The sequence below is a fragment of the Aquarana catesbeiana genome, linkage group LG02, assembly GCF_042186555.1.
Source record: "Aquarana catesbeiana isolate 2022-GZ linkage group LG02, ASM4218655v1, whole genome shotgun sequence".
Taxonomy (NCBI): Eukaryota; Metazoa; Chordata; class Amphibia; order Anura; family Ranidae; genus Aquarana; species Aquarana catesbeiana.
Window position 1 is genome coordinate 686,791,755 of NC_133325.1, and position 23,898 is coordinate 686,815,652.

The following is a 23,898-nucleotide window of genomic DNA, read 5'->3' on the forward strand; positions in this document are numbered from 1 at the left end:
TACCTTTTTTTTTTAAAAACGCGTTTGAAAAACTGTGGCGCAAATACCGTGCGAGATAAAAAGTTGCAACGACTGCCATCTTATTCTCTAGGGTCTCTGCTAAAAAAAAAAAAAAAACATACATATAATATATATTTAGGGGGTTCTGTGTAATTCTGTGTAATGTCAGAATTGGCCTGGGTGGCAAGTGGTTAAACAAACAGGTTATACCTACTTGCTCTGTGCAAAAGCAGCCCCAATTCTCTTCTGGGGTCCCCTGCCCTGCCTAGTGCCCCCATAGCAAGCCGCCTGCTTAAGGGGGCACTCAGCCCTACTTCACTATAGCTGAGCCAATGAGGAAGGAAATGGCCGAAGGAGAGCCTTGGCTCTTGTGCAGGTTGCTGGATTGAGTTCTGGCTTGGGTATGTATAAATTTAGGTGGGGATGCGGGAGAAGCTGCAAATTTACAACCACTTTAAGTAAAGTTGGTATCTGATAGGACTGGTAATGATTTCAACAGTCAGTCTGGTGAAAGGGGTATGTTGGGGGGCCTGTAATATTAAAAAAAGGGAGTTAAGAAATGCTGTTCTAAATATAATTTTTTTTCTGATCATATATGAGTGAAGATAAACAGAACAGTCTCCAAATTGCCAGTCATTTGCATAATTAGCATACACAACTAGGTTACGAAAATCCAAACAACCATTTTGTTCTAGACATTGGCTTTTGCATACAAATCACTCATAGAAATGACTACACTTAAAAATGTAAGCATGACCATAAGAATAAGCGATTCACCTGAAAGTAAATGTAAAAAATAAACTTTTTGAAATTAAAGCATAGCAGTTTGGGATCCTTTCTTTTATAGCTCATACCATACATGGAAGACACCTTATTGTAGGCATTTACTAATAAAAGGTATATTTGTTGATGGGAAAAAAAAAAAAAAAAAAGTACTTACATGTCTCATTAGTCTCTGGACAACTTCAGACTTTGAATATTCTACATCATTAAGTTTTATATTCAGTGCAGTTAACTGAGGAACACAAAACATAAAGCCACTGTTAAAAGCATCTACCAGACAATTAAGAACAAACAGGTACAGATATTTAATGTCTATGGCACAAAACATTTTTTAGCTGTTTAAAAAAAAAAAAAAAAAAAAAAAAAGAAGCTATTATTCCTTCTTTAGGTGAATGGACACTGGTAAACCAAAAGTCTTAGACAGGAAGTCCGCCCCTATACAGGAAGTGCATCAGTTTTGTAGCAAGCACTGAATTCACAAAAGATGGGAGGGACCTGGGTCCAGTGATGTATTCAAAGAAAAGGATTTTACAGGCAAATATGACGAAAAAAATCCAATTTTCTTTATCATACATCACGAGACACAGAGTTAGGCTATTATTCATTACTTATTAGATGGTAAGCTCTTCTGAGCAGGGCCCTCTTAATCCTCTTGTATTTTATTGTATTATAACTGTATTGTCTCCCTTTTATATTGTAAAGCACTGCGTAAACTGTTGGCGCTATATAAATCCTGAATAATAATAATAATACTGGGACGTCCCAGAGCAATAGCCTTGAGGGGAGAAAGACACTCTGCCAAAAACAATATCAAAATAGCAATCAGACTTTATACAGCAGCCTGTAGTACACTACGGCTGAAAGCCGAATCTTCGGCTGCTCCAACATCCACCTGATAAAATCTTGTAAATGTATGCACTGAAGACTAGGTAGCAGCCTTACAAATCTGAGCCACAGATACCTGATGGCGAAAAGCCCAGGAGGTTCCTACACCCCTGGTAGAATGAGCGCTCACCCTGAAGGGAGGAGCCTTGCGTTTCAGACCATAGGCCTAAATGACCAAATGGCAGACCTAACTGGCGATGGAAGCTTCGGAAGCTGCCTGCCCCTTCTCGAGTCCTTTTGGCAAAATAAAAAAGCAGTCCGATCCTCGGATCTCTGCAGATCTAGACAAATAAACTGACTACCCAAACTATGGCCAAGGAGTTCAGTCATCTCTCTCTCGCCGAACGAGGCAGCGAGAAAAAAGAAGGAAAAGCAATGTCCCGATTCAAATGAAAGGCCAACACCACCTTTGGCAAGAAGCATGGAATAGGACACAACACCACCTTGTTGTGGTGAAGGATTAAGCATGGTTCCCTACATGAAAGGCCCACCAATTCACATACCCTTCTAGCCAAGGTGATGGCCAGCAGGAAGGCTAGCTTGCATGACAGCAAGACGAATGGAATTTCCTTGATAGGCTTAAATGGTTGTTTCTGTAACACAGACAACACCAGGTTAAAGTTCCAAGGACACAAGAGGGACCTAATGGGGGGAAGCAAACTAGTTGCCCACAGCATAACTGTTTGGAATGCCTTTGAAATACTGACCGGCGCAAAATCTAACCCCTGACTGTACTCAAAGCCAATCTGATTTCCACAGCCAACTGTAGAAATGAGGATTCTCCCAATAACGTATTTCCGAGGATGCAATTTTGTGGCTTTACACCAAGCAATATAAGTCTTCCAGACTTTATAATAGATGCTTCTAGTGACCGCCTTCTTGGCATTCACTAAATTGTTGGGCTATGGGGATGGGTTATACTCCATCTCCAGGTGAATGGACACTGATTGACCAAAAGGTCTTTAGACAGGAAGTGATCACCTATATAACCCCTCCCCATACAGAAAGTACTTCAGTTCTGTAGCAAGCACTGAATCCTCAAAAAAAGAGGGGAGGGATCTCTGTGTCTCATGATGTATTCAAAGAAAAGAATTTTACAGGTATGACAAAAAAAATCCTATATTTCACACATCATGGGACACAGAGTCAGGCTAATATTCATTACCTGCTGGGATGTCCCAGGAGCAATAGCCTTGAGGGGAGGGAGACACCCTGCCAAACAATAGCCATCAGAACGTATACGTCAGCCTGCAGTACACTGCGGCTGAAAGCCGAATCCTTGGCTGCTCGAACATCCACTTGATAAAATTTTGTGAACGTATGCACTAAAGACCAGGTAGCAGCCTTACAAATCTGAGCCACAGATAGCTCATGGCGAAAAAAACCCAGGAGGTTCCTACACCTCTGGTAGAATGAGCTCTCACCCTAAAGGGTGGGGCTTTATGTTTCAGACCATAGGCCAGAATGATCAATTGATGGACCCAATTGGCAATGGAAGCCTTGGAAGCTGCCTGCCCCTTCTTGGGTCCTTTTGGTAAAACAAAAAAGGAGTCTGATCCTCGGCTCTCCGCAGATCTCGACAAATAAACCTTGACTGCCCGGACAACATCCAATGAATGCAGTCGACTCTCTTCCGCCAAGCGAGGCCGAGAGAAAAAAGAAGGCAAAATAATGTCCTGATTTAAATGAAAGGTCGACACCACTTTTGGCAAAAAGGATGGAACAGGTCTTAACACGACCCTATCGTGGTGAAGGATCAAGTATGGTTCCCTGCACGAAAGGGCCGCCAACTTCGACACCCTTCTAGACGAGGTGATGGCCATCAGGAAGGCTAGCTTGCGTGACAGCAAGTCTAATGGAATTTCCTTGATACGTTCAAATGGTTGTTTCTGTAACACGGATAGCACCAAGATCAAGTCCCAAGGACACATAGGTGACCTAATGGGGGGAAACAAACGAGTCGCCCCCTGCATAAAGGTTCGGACTAACGAATGGGATGCTAAAGGCCTTTGGAAGAATACTGACAGGGCCGAAATCTGATCTCCGATTGTACTCAAAGCCAATCTTATTTCCACAGCTGACTGTAGAAAAAAAAAAAAGAATCCTCCCAATCACGGATTTCCAAGGATGATTGGAACCCCCTCTCTCCGAATCCTGCGCAGCAAAATGTGGAAGGAGAGGGATTGGAGGGAAAGCATAAACCAGGGCGTACTGGCTTCATGGGACTATCAGAGCATCTGCTCCGATTGCCAGAGGATCCCTTGTTCAGGACACAAATTGCTGTAGCTTATTGTTGAACCTGGATGCCAATAGGAAGACCTCTGGCCATCCCCAATGCTGGCAAATTTCCTGGAACACCCCTGGAAGTAGTGACCATTCCCCTGGGGCAGATCTACTGGCGGCTGAGATAATCTGCCTTCCAGTTCTCTACTCCTGGGATATGGACTGCCAATAGAATTGGCACATGTTTCTCTGCCCAGGCTAGTATGTTGTTCACCTCCTTCAGAGCTGAACAACTCCTACTACCGCCTTGGTGGTTTATATAGCCCACTGCAGTGGCATTGTCGGACTGAACCTCCACCGTCCAGGACCGTAGGGCAAAACGTACTGCCCGTAATTCCTGGACGTTGCTGGGCAGGATCTGTTCTGTCCCTGACCATTTCCCCTGAGCCGAGAGCCCCTCTAGGGTTGCTCCCCAGCGTGAGAGACTGGCATCTGTAGTCAGTACTCTCCAAGTTGCCAGGGATTTTTGTTTTTCGCAGGTTCTGATCCTGCAACCAGGCTTAAGCGTGCCTGATCCTGCGTGTTAAGCGTGTTCTGATCCTGCAACTACGCTTAAGCGTGCCCGAGGAGATAAGCACATTGGATAATTCAGGGCTTGTCCTCTTCTGTTCCAAGACAAGAGGTCTTGCTGTAAAGGCCTGGAATGAAACTGGGCATAGGGCACTGCCTCGAAGGAGGATACCATCCTCCCTAGAAGACTCATACAGAGCCAAATGGAGGGTTGTCTGGTGCCCCTTATCTGACACACCTGAACCTTCAGGGTACAGATCCTTACAGGTGGCAAGAATACTCTTGCTTGAACCGTATCTAGGATCAGACCTAAATACTTCAGACTTTGAGCTGGTTTCAAGGCTGACTTTTTGGTATTTATGATCCAGCCTAAGCTTTTCAAATACTGCACTGTGCATATTTTGCTGTTCTAGAGCCTGTAATGAGTGATCTCTGAGCAGGAGATTGTCCAGATACCCGAACACCAGGATCCCTTGGGCCCTTAAAAGACCCAGTACTGGTGCTAGGACCTTTGTGAACACCCAGGGAGCTGTAGCAAGCCCAAAGGGTAGAGTCACAAACTGAAAATTACGTTCCTCTACTGCAAAACGTAGGAACCTCTGTTGAGGCTGAAAGATAAGTATGTGTAAATACATGTCTTTTATATCGATGGAGGCTAGAAAGTCTCCCCTCTGGAGTGAGGCTACTACTGATCGGACAGACTCCATCAGAAAGGACTGTAAACAGGTTTGAGTAAAACCCTGTGCCCCTTTCGGAAGGAAACCTTTACAATCATTCCTTGATGCAGTAGATGATGTAGTGCCTGAAGCAATAAGTTTCTTTTTGAAGGATTTGAGGGAACGTTGACTCTTGAAAACCTTTGAGGGGGAACCCCCAGCAACTACAGCTTGTAACCACGAGATATAATTGAGGTGACCCACTCATCCTGAATTATTGTTCTCCAAATGTCCGCAAAGTGCAGAAGGCTTCCCCCCAATCGATGGAGTGGGGGCGTCCCCTCAAAAGGAGGACTTGGTGCTGGGTTTAGAAGAGCTTTGGACCCAGGGCTTCTGGTCCTAGGGCTTGCCCCTGGCCCTAACGACCTGTTGGCGGCGGAACCGCCTTGACGCTGAGACATTTGAGGAAGGAGTCCCTGAGGTTTTAAACGAGGGACGTCTGGTGCGTTTCTTCACAGGAAGTAGAGAACTCTTCCCTCCGGACTTTTTTTTGGATATATTTGTCCAAAAGATCACCAAATAAAATGTTCCCCACTAAAAGGGAAACCTGCCAATAACTTTTTACAAGGAAGCTCGGCTGACCAGTTCTTAAGCCACAACATTCGGAGCATATGTACAGACAAGAGATCCAAACGAGAAACCTGCTGTATTGAAGCCTTTAAGACGTCAACAGCAAAACATAGCGCTCGGGGAATATTTGTCTTACTTTCAGGCAGATCATCCTCCTGGTTAGGCCCATCAGGCCATCTGACCTGATTCATTATGGACTGGCAGCCACCAATTGCTGCAACAGCTGGCTGAATAGCTGAACTGGCCAAAGAAAAGGAAGCCTTTAATAATGACTCCAATTTCTTGTCAACAGGGTCTTTCAAGCCCTGTGTTTTATCTACTAGACAAGTTAAGTGCTTGTTTAAGGAAGAGACTGACTGCTGCATCTACGGCTGGCGTGCTCCATTTTTTGACAAACTTTTCATCCATGGGATATAAAAGGGAAAACCTCTTAGGAGGAACAAAAATCCTGTCAGGATGTTCCCAATCAGCATACACCTCCTGTTCCAGGGGGTGTAGGGCAAAAGCCTGTACGGCCTGAAGAGGCACGCTCTTTTTTTGAAGACAATTACCAGCCACAAAAAGAGTACTTGGGTGTAGTATTAAAACACCTCAGAAGGGAGACCCTTTAATAGGGCTCACCAAGCCCCCTATGTAACTATCCTGCTAAGCACCTTTATCCTTCCAAGCAACACTTGGTGACTCACTTGACCCGGGTAAGGAGAAATGAAACATGCTGCAAGTGTCTGTTCAGAGCCTGCTCTGTGTCCCACAGCTGCCTTCTGGAAGCACCGCATGCTTGGCCTACACCGCTTAAATGAGCTGGGTGTGCGCCGGAAGGTTCTGTGCATGCGCACACGTGGCCCCGGCGAACGGGCGTGACTATTCGCGTATGACATGAATCTACGTGCACCCAGATAAAGACTACTGCGCATGTGCGGTGAAGCCGCGTGCGCCATGCAAGCTATTCAAACTGCTAAGTCCAGTGGCGCTTTTGCAAATACATGTGCGCCATGGTGAACCAAGGCGAAAATGCCGCACCATCGTGTTTCATCATAAAAAAAAAACAGCCAGGCAAGCAAAAAAAAAAAAAAAAAGGTACACTTTGCAAACACCCACAGCTAGCACAGGTGTCCAGCCTCTAGCTAGCTTGACTGATTGTTACAATCACTGGGACACCTCACAATAATAATATTATAGGGGTTTCACTTACCCATGCAGGCGCAGGGCAGCTTATAAACTAAGCCCAAACTTCACCCATCACGGCGAGTTCCTGTCACTTGAGGACCTTCAAAAACTGGGTACCCTTTTCATGTTTAGTGTCCACTCCCTTGGACCAGTACAGCACACCCTGCGGGAATGCCTTAGCGCTGTGGTGTCCAGGATTCCACTTCGCAGGAGCCAGGGCCCGGAGGCCGCATTACAAGCAAAACCTTGCAGGTTCTGGGGTCTTCTTTGCAAGGCTCGGGTACCATTTATCTAAGCATATAAAGCCTGTGTCAAATTGATTCGATCAGTCAATCCCTTGATTCATTCAAGAACTGTTTGTGGGACTAGAGACCTGGAGCTCAGAGAGCTCAAACAAACCATGCCATCCACCTTGCAGAAGTACTTCCTGTATGGGAGGGGTTATATATATGAGATCACTTCCTGTCTAAAGACCTTTGGTCTACCAATGTCCATTCACCTGGAGATAGAGTATAAGCCAGCAGGTAATGAATATTAGCCTGACTCTAGCCTGTCCCATGATGTATGAAAAAGAAATGCCCAACGCCTAATACAGTACTCTAGGTGACCCAAAAAAAAGAGCCTCAATCAGGACCTAGTGCCTGATGGTACACAATAGAGGCCATCTCCTTGTCTTCTTCATGGTGGGGTCTAAATATGGCTTTCAAGGCAACACTGAGGGTCTGTTGAACTGGAAAACTGCAAAGGAGCTCTCTTAGCACAACAGTGTTCCAATAATCTGAATGAGGGCTAGAAAAAGGAAAAAAAAAAAACAGTATTTCTAGAAGTATTTTAGGACAGCACATGGAGAGAGCACAGCTCCGTCCACTTTCCCAGACAGGGAACAACATGATCAATGTTTTTAAAAGGCACTTCCACCACCATGTCGTAATAGAGAACCCTCTAGCCATGTCGAAAGACAGAACCAGAAAACAAACCATTACAACATAACAGTACAAACTAAAAACCATTAGGGAGGGTAATAGCTTCTGTCCTGAAAGACTCCTAGAAATACTGTTACCGGTAAATCGAACTAAGGTTTTCCCAAATAGTCTTTTAGGACAGCACGTGGAGATAAGAGAAAACTTTTTCTAGGGTGGGACCACCGCATGCAGGACCCTCTGTGGCTGACAGCAAAATCGATTCTACAATGCCGGATGAACGTAGAGAAGCTTGTCCATGTTGCTGCCTTACAAAATTAGATTGGATGAGGTGCCATCAGGATGTTGCCACTGCCCTAGTTAAATGGGCCACGATACCATCTGGAGGTACCTGCCCTGAGGTCGTGTAGGCTTCTTTAATGGCCAGTTTAAGCCACTTTCCTATTGTGCTTTTGGAAGCACGATATCCCTAATGCAATCGGAAAACAGCACGAAAAGAGAATTGATTTTCTCAAATTCTTAGTGATCTCTAGGTATCATAGTAAACATCTTTTCACATCTAGAGTGTGGGAAAACATCCTCTTTAGGAACAGATGAGGATGAACAAAAAGGTTGGAAAAACGACCTCTTGTGATAATTGAAAAAAAGGAAGAGACCTTTGTCAGGAAATCTGGATCAACCCTTCGAACTGCACAACAAAGGATAATGGCCACTCCAGGTGAGAGACTCCAGACATGATGAAAAATATAAGACTCTTCACATGGGTGCAAGTCCCGGCTCGCCTGCCACAGAAGAATGGATGAAGGAAGAAATTGGCTGCACACCAACGTGATTGAAGTCCATTTATTGAATATATTCCATGCAAACAATGACACTCACCACATATGCAGTAGCCAGAACTGAGGGGGACAAGTTTCGCACGGCTACACTGTGCTTACTCATTGCATTCAACCCTTAGACCTATCCGGTCTGGAAAAATCATGAAGAAATGTTCGACCACAGAGAAAGCCTGCAGCTCGCTAACTTTTCTGGCAGAGGTGATCGCCACCAACAGGACCGTTTTCAAAGTCCAATCCTTAACTGTAGCACTTTCTGGAGGCTCAAGAGGTCTTTTAGTCAGACCTTGCAAAACCATCACCAAGTCCCATCTTGGAAAAAATTTAACAGGCGCTGGTCTTGACCTAGCCAGGGTCTTAAAGAACCTAATTATCAATGGATCTCGTGATAATTGCCTTTCCAAAAAAACTGATCGTACGGCTACCTGTGTCTTTAAGGTGCTGACCACTAATCCCTTCTCTATTCCGTCAAAGAAATTACAGGATGGAAACTACTTCCTGCTGCAAACACTCTTTTGCAACGCACCAGGAGTTGTAGCATTTCCAAACCTTGAAATAAATGTCTAATGTAATTTTCTTCCTACAATTTAGCAGCGTAGAAACTAAGTTGTCAGATAGACCTTTTCTTCAGAAACCACTGATAGCCTGAGCTGGTTTATGTTTGGATGAAGGAGGGGCCCCTAATTTAGTAGATCATCCCGCAGAAGTAAAATCCAGTGAGGCTCTGTCCCCAAATTCAGAAGTGTCGAAAACCATATCCTTTTGGGCCAATCGGGGGCTACAAGTATTAGGTTTGTGGATTCTTATTTAAATTTTTTTGAGGACCACCAGTATTAGCTGAAAGGGGGGAAAAGCATAACACAAAAGAAAGTCACAAGGCTGGGCCAGAGCTTCTAGACCCATTGCCTGATCTTCTCTGTTCAGGGAAAAGTAAACCAGAACGTTTGAGTGAGTTGCGAACAAATCGAACTGCGGAATGCCCCACTTGTTCACAATCATCTGAAAAACTTCCAAAATCTAGGCTGCACTCTGATTCTGAAATTTTCTTCCTGCTCAGGAAATCTGCCACCGATTCAAACTGCCCTTCAGATGCAGGGCCGACAGGGACTCCAGATCCTCCTCCGCACAAAATAGGAAATGCCGAGCTAAGGTTAGGAGAACACTGCTTCTGGTACCTCCCTGGTTTGCAACATGTGCGTCATGCTCCTGTAGATGTCCAATGACGAAACGCGTAGGGAAGGACTTACGAACGTCTTGCATCACCCCCAGTCAGACGAACACAGGCCTTTTGTGACGTTCTTATCCTTTCATGCTTATATTAAAAATGTGAGTATGATCTTTGCTTATGTTAAAATAAAGCTTTTACGCTATGGGCATTCCCTCTTTTTTATGGTGAGCACATTAAAAGTCGCTAGACAACAATTAAAGTATGGACCGGAGCCATCCAAGGTTGCTACAAAGTGGCAGATACTGTGATCGCATATACCCCTGCAGGGGTGAGGCTATCCGATGATGCAAGCACATTAGGAGCACGATTAAGAAGCACCATCACCACCCAGCACCTAGATAAGAAGATTTTTTTAATCATATTGTCTCTCAATGAGGATTCACCCTTTTTGAGCCATATAAAAAGACTTTTTAAAAAAACAAAACGGTCTTTCCAGCAAGTACTGGTTTTTCTTTTGGAGCACAAGTCACTTTGTCAATTAATTTTCTGAGCACTAGTCACTTTGCCAATTAATAGGTGCTAAATTAGCACACATTTTATTACAAGCACTTTCTGCACTAAAAAAAAAAAAAAAAAAAAAAAAAAAAATGTCATCAATGCAATTGTATGTGATATAATATTGGATATATTTAATGTGATCCTATCTTTACATTTGCAAATTAGTATATAATATTTGTAAGCAACGGAGTGTAACCCACACCATTTTTTGGTTTAAAAATACACATTTGAAACACATTCTAGGACCACTGAAACCACATTGTCCTGCAGCCACCAGAGGCTGTAGCACAATCCAAAACACACCGCAAACTGGGCTACAGAGGTTGTAACACACGTTGGTTCTGATATTTTATATATTTTTTTTATATACTTTTTATTTTTAATTTTATTCATCCACTCATTTTGTGTTTGAATCAGTTTATTTGCCAAAAGGACACTACAAATCTGTAGCACTACATTGTGATATATATGCGCGCGCGCGCACACACACACACTGTTTAAGGCACTTGCCATTAATTTATAGTATATATAATTTAAACCATCTAGCTTCCATACCTAGCCTAGGAGACTATATAAAAGGTATAAAACGGTGGTTTACCATTAATAATCTACTCCACTAGAACAGTGCCATAGCTACACTTGTTTTCTATACCTATTCTAGTACACTCCACCCAGGTGGAATTGTACCTGTAGAGGCAGCAGGTTCTATATTCCAACTGTACCCATATCCACTGCGCCGACTTATCTTATATTCTTCTCAATGCTGTGGAGGTTGCCTAAGATCTCAATATGCTGGCCCCTGATCTTCTCCTGGAAATACAAGAGCCCCATGAGAATTGCGCTCAGTTCCCTCCAATTGGATGATCTCCTTGCTTCTAGGCTTGACCAGGCCCCCTGGGCAAAATGACCTTCCAGGTGTGCTCCCCATCCCTAGGAACTTGCATCCATCAGACTTCTCGAGACAGGGAACACCCAAATAAGGCCCTTGTTCAGATTGGCTGGCTCCTCCACCACCAGGGGGTTTCCTCCTCTAACACAAGGGGATTGTGATCAGTTTCTCTAAGGGTTCTCTGTGCTTCCAATTCTGCAGAATTATCTGCTGTGGCTCCCTTGAATGGGGGCGGACACACTGAACAGCTGGGATAGAGGATGCTAGGAGACCCAGTGCTGACCGAACCGTAACTGCCAAGCTGGTCTGAATCAGTTTTACCGCCCCCAGAATCTTCTCTTCTGGCAGAAAGTTCCTTAGTTGAATTGAGTCCATGGTGTAGCCCAAAAACCTCATCACTTGGGAGGCAAACAGATTCGACTTTTATTCAGCAGCCAACCCAAGCTTCGCAAGTGGCATTCCGTTCTGCTCAAATTTGTCGGTAACTGTTCTTTTCACCTAGCAAACAGAAAACTGGGGAAAGGCCGCATCTAATTTAGGCCTTTTATTCCACACTCATCCTCATTCCATCGTCAAAGGGGAACCTTCCCTAAGGGGTTTAGAGAAAAACGGAGCCCTCTCTGTGTCCTTTCTTTCGCTCTTAACAGCCTCTGAAAGGACCTTGTGTACCAGAAAAACACTCTGTTTAACCTCACCAAGGCCCTCAAACATTTTGTCATGAAGAGATAAGTTACCTTTATTCTCCTGAATGCTAAAGGTGGTATGAATATTCTTTAGCAAATCATCCACTTCCTCCAGGGATAAATTTGTATATAATCTTCTGTATTCTCCTAATCCTCAGATCTCAGGGGAGCTAGTCCTGCTTACTCCCTCTGAGTCACTCTCCCCCCTGGATACTGAAGTAGTGAAGTAGAAGAGGACTGGATGGTACATTAGCCCAACTCCCAGACTGGAGCGAAGGGTGCTTTTTCAAAACAGAGTGGAAAAATTGAAAAGCTATCTGTGAGGTATTCTGGGGCAATTCCAGCTTCACTAGGTCGGCTATACAATCTTTACACAAAGCCTTTGTCCAGGTATCCCTTAAGGCAGTGGTCATCATCGCTGTCCTCAGGGCCCACTAACAGGCCAGGTTTGCAAGATAACTGAAATACATCACAGGTGATATAATTTGCTGCTCAGTGATTGCAGTATTCTACTCTGCATCTCCCCAAGGTAATACATAAAACCTGGCCTGTTAGTGGGCCCTGAGGACAGGGTTGATGACCACTGACTTAAGGTACCTCTTGCAAAAGCAGCACTTCTTAGGAGTAGGAAGAGCATGCCTTACTTTCTTCACAGCTTTAGATTGTCAAAAACAGAAAAAGGAGCGAGACCTGGTGTAGGACCAAATCGACATCCTCCTCCTTCCCCTCCCCCAAGAATACCTGAAAGGACCCCCCCCCCCCAAAAAAGAACCACCCATCCATAACCCCCCCCCCCCCCCTCCCCGTGAGGTAAACCAAGGGGCATAGTGCTTCTTTTAGAGGAGAGAGAAGGCATACATTAACCTAACACACTAGCAGAAACTGAATTATGATGGGCATAAGAAGGGTTATAATGGCTATTCCAATAGTTTCCAGTGTACAATCTACTGTAGGTAGCTGCATCTAAGATAATGTTGCACTGTGTTCCTTTGTATGTGTGGTCAAAATTTTAAATCATATTACTTGCCACATGGATTTTTAAAGTATTTCTAGCCTATTTCTATTATTCTGAACGATCTTGAAAGTCTGAAAACATACTTTTTGAAAACCCCCACATATTTGCTTCCTTGAATGCAGTGCCACACTCACTATGCCCTGTGAATACTGCACAACTGTGCCACATATTTCACAGACTTTGCTGTCTAAACTATGAAAAGTACTGAGAAGCAGTTTCAAGAGGCACAGGAAAGACATCACATTATCACTGGCAGCAAGGTACCATGGTATATGTAGTCCCGAAAAATTAAAGTGGTCGTATACCCTTTTTTACATTTTTACCTACAGGCAAGCCTATAATAAGGCTTACCTGTAGGTAAAATTAATATCTCCTAAACCTGTATGGTTTAGGAGATAATCACTTTGCATGCAGCTGCTGACGTTAGCGGCAAATGCGCTGTGAAGGTCAGGTGGACGCTGCGGGACCTTGTCAGAAGACTCCCACGAGCATACGCGGGAGTGACATCACCACGGCTCCGATCACTCACAGCGCCGGAGCCGTGAACCCGGAAGACGCACCAAGGGGAAAATGTCAACTCCCTCGGCGGTGACCGGGATCAGATGCCGATGCCTTGTTCTAAGGCAATTATTTCATAATGAGCTAGTATGCGGTTTCCTTTGCCTTACAGGTTTGGGGTTTTTTTGTGCGGGTATACAACCGCTTTAAATAAGGCATGAAGAAAGGAGAGGTCACAAAGCAAGCAGGAAATTCACAGGAGATGTTGGAAGAAATGGCCATCGAACAATCCACACTCATAACATGAAAGTAGATTTTTCAAGTAAAAAAGTGTGGGTTTGTCAAAAATAAACTACCGTTTGATTGCTATTGCAATGCTAAGGTTATAAAAAATGAACATGTATGTAGTGACTTAAAGTGGAATTAAATTTTATTATCCAAAGCAAACTCACCCATCCACCCACCCTGTCTCTAAGCTTTATTTTGTTGAGAAAACACTTTGAAAAACATTACTCTTGCATTTCTAATTGCAGCCATATTGAGAAAGGGCAGATGACTCTTGTAGCATTTACTTGGAAATCTGGATATGCCCTTCGCTCAGGCATGCAGGGAGGAGGGCGTGCTTAGCTGCAAAGGCCGTTCCTCACCTCCAGATGAAAGGAAAAAGAAAAGCCCAAGAACACTGGAGTCAATTTGGCCTAGGCCAGAAACCAGGAAGCAACTGAAAAATGATATCTATCTCTCACAGGTAAATAATATACTTTCCTCTCTATTTACTAAGGCCTGCAGCTTAAGTTGAGAGAAATGTGCATTTATTGAATAAATATACTGTCTTGACATATCGTTTTAGATTGCAATATAATAATAATATAAACGCAACACCTGTTAAAAATTATATAAAGGCAACAGTTTATCGTATGGTAATGTTTTCAGTGCTAGGCTTTTAAGAGTGGCTCTCTATCAGTCAAGCATAGGTACTGTTTTCATGCTTTAAGTGGAACTGTCAGCTGCAGCAGATATGCATTTCATTACCCTTACATTTCCAATGGTGCAGGATTGAGGCTGATTTGAGATGTGAAGGTGCATAAATTGGGGCTAATCTGAGGTCTAAAGATGCCTGAAGTGTAGGGCTGATCTGTCAGTGTGAAAGTGTATAAACTGGGGCTAATTTGAGGTCTAAAAGGTGCTTGAACTGGGGCTGATCTGAGGACTGAAGGTGCAGATTTGAGTTTAATGTGGTTCTAAAGGATTACATTTTTTTTTCTAAAATAAAAAACATGTTATACTTACCTGCTCTGTGTATTGCACAAAGCAGTCCTAAACCCAGTGGCGTCACTAGGGTTGGTGTCACCCGGTGCCAAAAAAATTGGTGTCACCCCCTTCTCCACCAACTACCTCAGTACAGACCCCCCCTCCACTAACGACAGACCCTACTCCATCAATATAGCCCCCCTCCCTCAATATAGACCACCCACTAAGTACAGACTCCCCTCCCTCAGTACAGACCCCCCTCCATCAGTATAGACCCCCACTAAGTACCGACCCCCTACCTCAGTACAGACTCCACTCCCTTATTGCAGACCCCCCATCAGTACAGACACCCCCCTCAATGTTGACCCCCATCAGTATGGAATCCCCCTCTCAGTGCAGAACCCCCCATCAGTATAGAATCCCACCTCAGTGCAGACCCCCATCAGTATAGAATCCCACCTCAGTGCAGACCCCCATCAGTATAAAATCCCCCCCTCAGTGCCAACCCCCATTAGTATAGAACCCCCCTCAGTGCAGACCCCCCATTAGTATAGAATCCCCCCTCAGTGCAGACCCCCCATTAGTATAGAATCCCCCCTCAGTGCAGACCCCCATCAGTATAAAATCCCCCCCTCATTAGTATAGAATCCCCCCCCCCCAGTGCAGACCCCCCATCAGTAAAAAAACCCCCTCAGTGCAGAGCCCCCATTAGTATAGAATCCCCCCTCAGTGCAGAGCCCCCATTAGTATAGAATCCCCCCTCAGTGCAGAGCCCCCATTAGTATAGAATCCCCCCTCAGTGCAGAGCCCCCATTAGTATAGAATCCCCCCTCAGTGCAGAGCCCCCATTAGTATAGAATCCCCCCTCAGTGCAGAGCCCCCATTAGTATAGAATCCCCCCTCAGTGCAGACCCCCCATTAGTATAGAATTCCCCCTCAGCGCAGGCACCCCATTAGTATAGAATCCCCCCTCAGCGCAGGCACCCCATTAGTATAGAATCCCCCCTCAGTGCAGACCACCCATTAGTATAGAATCCCCCCTCAGCGCAGACCCCCCATTAGTATAGAATGCCCCCTCAGCGCAGACCCCCCATTAGTATAGAATCCCCCCTCAGTGCAGACCCCCCATTAGTGTAGAATCCCCCTCAGTGCAGACGCCCCATTAGTATAGAATCCCCCTCAGTGCAAACCCCCCATTAGTATAGAATCCCCCCTCAGTGCAGACCCTCCATTAGTATAGAATTCCCCCTCAGTGCAGACCCCCCATTAGTATAGACACCCCCTGCACATGTCCACCCACATATACATACATTTTACAGACCTCAAAAACAGCGCGGACAGATACACACAGCCGTGTGTGTCCCTCGGGCTCCTCCTCCTCCTGTGTGGATGTAAACAGAGGAGGGGGAGGTGGCTTCAGTCCGCTGCACTGAGGGACACAGCGCAAGACCTGAGGCGCAGATCAGGGCAGCCGGCGGTGTTAGCAGTGCGTGCCGCTACCTACGGGTGTCACCCCTCTGGTGGGTGTCACCCGAGTGCGGCCCACACCCCCCCGCACCCACCTAACAACGCCACTGCCTAAACCTCCATCGGCAAAAACTTCTCCTCTTCCCATCGTTGCATCCTATGGGGCACATCTGCGCGCTTGCTGCCTAGCTGGTTTGTGTACAACCATAGACACACACACACCGTGGCTCAGCCCACACCCCCTGCTCACAGGATTTGATTGATAGCAATAGCCAATGGCTCAAACTGTTGCTTCTGTGTCCTGTGAATGCAGAGGGAGAGGAGAGAGCACTACAGAAGGGCACGGCACTGGATTGAGTGAGGATTCAGGCAAGTATTTTTTTTTAGGGATGGGGGGGGAGCATTAGGGTAAGAAATGTTATGACTTTAGAACCACTTTAATTTCCCATAGGCAGTAAAACTATAAGTGGAAAAGTTGAAAACAAGCCATACTACTACAACGTTAAATAACTGGCGTGCCAGTGATCTGATGTATATTGATACCTAATGTGAAAAAAGGTTGCGAATATCTGACCTAATAAATGAAAAGCTTTCATGGGACTGAAACCCCTACAATAATTATATAAGAAAGATCTATGAAAACTTAATGGACACTCAAAATTAAGCAGACTTACATCTTTGTGCATCATCAGCTTCTCCTCAATCCAGTTTCTTTCCATATCTGAGGGATTTTGGACCAGCATTCTTTTGAGGACCTCCACATCACTTTCACACTGCTTTAATGAAAGTTTTAACTTGGAGTTTTCCTGAATGACATCCTATTTGAATGAAACATAGGGTTTTATGGGTCAAGGCCAGACAAACTGAAGCAGCCAGGTAGTCAAGATGCTTTAAAAAAAGAATAATCCACTAGGGGCCGCAGAACACAGAAATGCTTTATACTCCACTGCCCAAAAAAATGAAAGGAACACTTTGAAAAAACACAGGAGATCTTCATGGGGAAAAATATGTTGGATATCTATACTGATATGGACTGGGTAATGTGTAAGGAACAAGGATGCCACATCGTTTAATGGAAATAAAAATGATCAATCTACAGAGAACTGAATTCAAAGACACCCCGAATAACAAAGTGAAAAAATGATGCAGCAGGCTAGTCCATTTTGCTGAAATTTCATTGCAGCAACTCAAAATGGTACTCAGTAGTTTGTATGGCCCCCACGTGCTTGTATGCATGCCTGACAGCGTCAGGGCATGCTCCTAATGAGATGGATGGTGTCCTGGGGTATTTCCCCCCAGATCTGGACCAGATCATCACGAAGCTCCTCAACAAACTGGAGGTGCAACGTGGCGGCGTCGGATGGACCGAAACATAATGTCCCAGAGGTGTTCTATTGGATTTAGGTCAGGCGAGCATGGGGGCCATTCAATGGTATCAATTCCTTCATTCTCCAGGAACTGGCTGCATACACTTGCCACATAAGGACGGACATTTTCGTGCACCTGGAGGGAACCCAGGACACACTGCACAAGAGTAGGGTCTGACAATAGGTCTAAGGATTTCATCCAGATACCTAATGGCAGTCAGGGTGCCGTTGTCTAGCTTGTAGAGTTCTGTGCGTCCCTCCATGGATATGCCTTCCCAGACCATCACTGACTCACCACCAAACCAGTCATGCTGAAAGATGTTACAGGCAGCATAACGTTCTCCACAGCTTCTTCAGACCCTTTCACATTTGTCACATGTGCTCAGGGTGAATCTGCTCATTTGTGAAAAGCACAGGACGCCAGTGGCGGACCTGCCCATTCTGGTGTTCAATGGCAAATGCCAATCGTCCCGTTCCACCTTGCACAAAGGAGCAGGTACCAATCCCGCTGATGGCTTAAGGACCTTCTACCACCCTGTCCAGCTCTCTTAGAGTAACTGCCTGTCTCCTGAAATTTCCTCCATGCTTGTGAGACTGTGCTGGGAGACACAGCAAACCTTCTGGCAATGGCACGTATTGATGTGCCATCCTAGAAAAGTTGGACTGCTTGTGCAACCTCTATAGGGTCCAGGTATCACCTCATGCTACCAGTAGTGACACTGACCATAGCCAAATGCAAATCTAGTGAAAAACAGTCAGAAAAGATATGTAGGGAAAAAAACCTCAATGGGCTCCACTTGTAAAACCATTCCTGTTTTGGAGGTCTCCTCATTGTTGCATTTCATTAACACCAAAGCAGCTGAAACTGATTAACAACCCCCTCTGCTACTTGATGGACCAGATCAATATCCCAAGAGTTTAACTGACTTGATGCTATATTCTAGTTAAAAAGTGTTCCTTTAATTTTTTTGAGCAGTGTATATAAAAACCCAGAGAGAAGTCCCGCAAAGTTGGCAGTAGATCTCACTATTAACCCAAACACTTCTGCGCTGCCACTAATCTATTCATAAAACTCAGGATAAGCTGTAAAATATAAAATAAAAATAAATAAAATAAAAAACACCTGAGCTGCTGCAACCAACCAATGTGTTTCCACATCTAGTCAATAAAAATTATTAATGGTGTTGCACTGCTCTGTCAAACAAAACAAAAAATAACCCATTCACCTTACTTGTGCGTAATTATATGCATAAAATTGTGCTATAAAACCATTGTAAATCAAAAACCACCTCCTTCATTTGTGATTCTTCATATAGTAAATGTGAACAGACTACAGAGTCACTTACTAGTGCACAATTCTAATAACAAAGCTCTGCCTAAAACTGCCCATAGGTGACACTTTAAAAGCCTTTACAGGTTACTAGTTTAGAGGTAAACATTAGCTTTAGTGCTAGAATTATTTTCCTCACTCATTCGTGTTAATATCTCACGTGTGGTGCAATCGGCACTTACATATGCGTGGGAGACCTGCATGCAAGCATGGAGGACCTGGGGTGTTTTCCTTTTTTATTTTTTTAAATCACTTTATTGCTACCACAAGGGGTGTGATAGCTTTGGGTAGTGACCAGTTTTCCTTATTGCACCCTTCTAAGCATCTGACCAAACAGATCGGTACGATTAGAGATTTTTCTGGCTGTACTGGCCAGGGAAAGGCAGCCGTAAACCGGAGTGACAAAATTCTCCTCGCTTCTGGTTTCATTAGTCAGAGATAGTCAGTGAATGGGTTTTTCCTTGCTGCTGAGGCCATATATAAAACAGCCTCTGGACAGCAAGTGGTAAAGTGAAGTTTTACTCAAAATGAAAACAAAAAAGACAGCCAGGCTTTCCTACATAGGAAGAGACATACTATGCATTTGCCATCTGCTGAATACTGACCGAAGAGGTCAGTAGCTGGCCGGGGTTGGGCGGGAAGGCATAGATAAGGTTGAACGGATCTCACGGTGTCACCAGAGCCTCCAATGCGAAGGTGCAAGGGTCCTAGAACTTAGCTAAAACATCACACAATAGGTTGTTGAAGCTCAATAGGGGGTTTACATCTGGGGATCCCCACCTGTGGCAATGGGCTTGAAACAACCCTAGATGGGGACGCCATTCCACTGGGGATAACCGAGAAAGTCCACCTGCCAATTTTCCACACCTGGGATGTGGGTGGCAGACAGGACCAAAAAAAAAAAAAAAAAAAAAAAGAAGAGTTCTGGTCTGCTCCCCAGCCCTATTAAGCTGCAATCTGTTGTGACAACTCCAAACTTGTGAGGAAAAGGGGTCCTGCAACTACAGCGCTGGCTTTAGGAGTCAGAAGCTTGGCTTTAGGAGTCAGAAGCATAGGGCGATCAAAGGACAAAGTCAATTTATCCAAATGTGGCCAGAATGTGGTGTTGCAACAGTCTGAAGTGAATCAAAAGGAGGCCACCATCAGACCCAAAACCTTCATGCAAGCACAAACTGAGGACTTCCGTAGGGCCCAGAGGTCCCCGGAGTGACAACAAAGATGCAGAAGTTTGTCACTGCAAAACACAGATAATGTTGAAGAGAATTTGCAGACAGGCAGTGTGCAAAATCCCTCCCAGGAGGAAGAAGGCAATGACTGATCTGGCATCTTCTATGCAAAATTTCTGAATTTGTAAGAACAAGTTAAGAATTTTCAGAACAAGAATACGCTGAAGTCTTCCACTTAGTTTGGGAACTGTTAAGAATTTAGAGTGGAGTCCTTAAAAGTGTTCTCCTGTTGGTACGGGGGCAATGACTCCTTGATCTAAGAGCTGTTAGCAACAATCAGATCTGTCAAGAAAAGGAGACAAATTAGAGAGCATGAAGTTGAAAAAGGCAGAGAGTGTGAAAATATTTTTTATTCCCTGAAAACATCACTCTGGACCCAGGTGTTAGACTGTCCAGGACTTGAAGACCAACAGACATTCTTCTTCATGAGAAGTGGGAATCCATCATCATTGTCAGAAGACATAGGTTGTAGGGCTATTCCTTAACACAAAAGTGTGTTCGGGTCTTCGATTTAACATTGGAGGATTGAGAGTGACAAAAGGAACCCTTCCTAACCTCAGTAGTAGAACTACTGATGGAAGCATGAGCCTTTTTCTTCTTGATCTCCTTGATATAAAAGTACAGTACAAAGTACAATACAAAGATACACCTGTGATCTCCTTGATATACACAGTCAAGGTGGGACCAAACAGGCTTTCACCTTTAAAGTGTAAGAGCTCAAGGCAGTTCTTGCAAGGGAGTTCTGCTGACCAGAATTTAAGCCAGAGAATCCCGTGCATGTGTACAAAGAAAGCTCATTTTGGAAATTTCACAAAAAGTGTTATCTGCCAAACCATTCATGCAGTAGCACAAGTCCCTGGGCAAAAGGTCCAGCCGACTATGGACAGTGGGAGCACGAAAATGCAAACCATTAATGGGCAGGCTGAATGTACCAAATTAATCAATCGATCAACTAGGGTACAACCAGCCTGCCAAATTCGCTTGAAATTATCGCAAACGGCTGCTGTAGTCACTAGTGATAGTCACTGCAGGGACGGTTTCCCCTGCGCCGGTAGAATACAATGGCTCAGCAGGAGGGATTCCCCTGGCAACGCCATCTGTGTTGATGGGGGAATTATGCAAAGAACGTAGTAGGCTTGGACAAAATTATGGAACCCATTGATGGAGACCTTAGGGTGCACAGACTCCGGTTGCTCTAATGCTAAACGTACCATGTCAATATAAAAAGGTAGCAATGGTATCCTTAAGCCTGGATGAAATTTCTGCCAAAATACATCCCATCTTGATCAGATTTCTCAGAAGAAGGGGGGGGGGGGGGATGGATCATCCTCATCAACCAACCCCCTTCAAGAGCAAAGACAGAAATTGACTCAAGAGGGGAGAATGAAGGGGCTAGTTTGTGACTCCTGTCATCTAGGACCTCAAAAAGGCCCAAAAAAAAAAAAAAAAAAAAAAAAATCAGACATGGTGGAAGTAAACTCCTCTTTTGATAGATAGGAGGAAGGGTATGTGGCCAAAGAGCTAGTGGAGTGAAAAGACGAAAAGCAGGGAATCCAGCTGGGGGCAACCGTCCAAACTGAGGGCACTAGGGCCTTGTGGTGAGAGACCATACATCACTGGCAGCTCCCGTGTGCTAGTGTGCCAATGAAGAGCAGTGGTGTTATACATAGCTTGCTGGTTAAACAAGAAAAACATGGCTAATCTAAGTCATACCCTACTGTAGCTCAAGATAATGGCTTCAGTTTTATCCCAGCCATCGAATAATTCACATATATCCATAAAACGTGAATTGCTTGTTTAGAGTAAATAATGACAAAGCCAACTCTTTTATATGAATTCACAAAAGGTGTGATTGCTTAATAGATGATAGATGTTTACCTCTATCTCGTTCATTTTGGTAATCTGCTGAATTATCTTCTGTTCATGCTGATGGACCAGCTCCTGAAGCTTTCCGATATGCTGTTGGATAAGCAGGCTTGTATGAGTACAGAATTTTATTAACCATCTCATGTTTGACAAGTCTATCCTGCTTAAAAAAAAAAACAAAAAAAACACTATAATTTTGCCAATGCAAGATAAAGTGACAGATCTTTTAAAAAGGAACATCTACCAAACCTATATACTAACCTTACCAGTGTTCCCTCACAGCTTCCACACCCACCACTTCCAGATATGAAAGAACATACAACATGCTCCACTGTGATAGAGCCAAGTGCCATGCTCTAGCACTGTCACAGAATCTGGTGCAATCACCAAAATTGCATATTTTACTGCCAGCTGATGAAAGGGGGAACAAGTAAGTCTAGTATATGAGGGGTGTGGGGTCTTGTGCAGAGATTGTTCCTTTGCCCGGCATTGGCAAGGTGACAAGATTTCTTAAAGTGTATGTATACTTTAACAAAAAATGTATCTTATTTGCGATCTTCTGGTCTGTTAATTATATCTGCTCGACAAGTTAAAAAAAAAAAAAAATTTACCAGCCAGAAATCTTGTGCAATAACTTCCTGTGTTCTTCTTCAGTCAGTTATGCCTTGCATTGCTCCCAACTATCTCAATTGCAAAGCACCTCCCCTATTTTATCGAGGGGGCAGGGGTTTAGATACACTTTAATTAAAGCACTTTTCTGGTTTTGGAAGGAAATAAGGCAACATATTTTACTCTTTATAACTTGGAAAACATAAGGAACATTTTGAGATGTATAGGTCATGTTTACTAGACTGACGTAACTTTCACATTTTTACTGTAAAAAGGTATTTATTAGCCATAGAAATTTCAAGAGTTGCCAGTAGAGACAACTATTTTATGCTGCAATAGGCCTTTATGTGCAACAAGTTTTTATATAACCCATACAGGATGTACAATTATATGGCAAGGAGGTCAGCAGAGCCATAGACTTGCATTGTGAGATGTAACATAACAGCGCAACCATTGTGTAGCATTAAAAAACAGAAAGCAAAGCCTGCATATGTAATGAACAATTAGGCTGAAACTTTTGCATAAACACAAATTAAACATATATTCAGGCTGGGACTGTGAAGTGCAATTTTTAAATAGTGGTTGGGTGTCAAGTGGTTTAGGACACAGCTTTTTCATTAAAGTATATGTGTACTCTCACCTCGTAAAACATTCAGTTGATAAAATACCTTTTTTTTTTTTTTTTTTAACCACTTAAGGACCAGCTTCGTTTTGGAATTCAGGTGTTTACACAGTTTTTTTTGGCTAGAAAATTACTTAGAACCCCCAAACATTATATATTGTTTTTTTTTCTAACACCCTAGAGAATAAAATGGTGGTCATTGCAATACTTTTTTTCATACCGCATTTGCGCAGCGGTCTTACAAGCGCGCTTTTTTGGGAAAAAATTCACTTTTTTGAATAAAAAAAATAAGACAGTAAAGTAACAGTAAAGTTAGCATAAATTTTTTTTTTTACTCGTTATGGCGAGTAAATTGATACCAATCATGTCACGCTTCAAAATTGCGCCTGCTCGTGGAATGACGTCAAACTTTTACTCTCAAAAATCTCCATAGGCGACGTTTAAAAAATTCTACAGGTTGCATGTTTTGCGTTACAGAGGAGGTCTAGGACTAGAATTATTCCTCTCGCTCTATCGATTGCGGCGATACCTCACATGTGCGGTTTGACCACCGTTTTCATATGCGGGCGCTACTCACGTATGCGTTCGCTTCTGCGCGCAAGCTCGTCGGGACGGTTTTTTTTTTATTTTTAATTTTTATTATTTTACACGATTTTATTTATTTTTTACACGGTTTATA

At 43.9% G+C, this 23,898-nt stretch overlaps 1 protein-coding gene across 2 annotated transcripts in view; it reads right to left on the minus strand.

The window, feature by feature from the left end:
- The window catches only part of SPAG5 (sperm associated antigen 5), a 184,872-nt gene that overhangs the window by 15,124 nt on the left and 145,850 nt on the right, over positions 1-23,898 (minus strand). For both annotated transcript variants that reach the window (XM_073616771.1, XM_073616770.1), the window contains exons 22-24: positions 22,001-22,081; positions 16,874-17,017; positions 941-1,015 (exon numbers count right to left, since the gene is read on the minus strand). In XM_073616771.1, the coding sequence (XP_073472872.1) occupies positions 941-1,015; positions 16,874-17,017; positions 22,001-22,081 (300 nt within the window). The remainder of the gene's footprint in view (positions 1-940; positions 1,016-16,873; positions 17,018-22,000; positions 22,082-23,898) is intronic.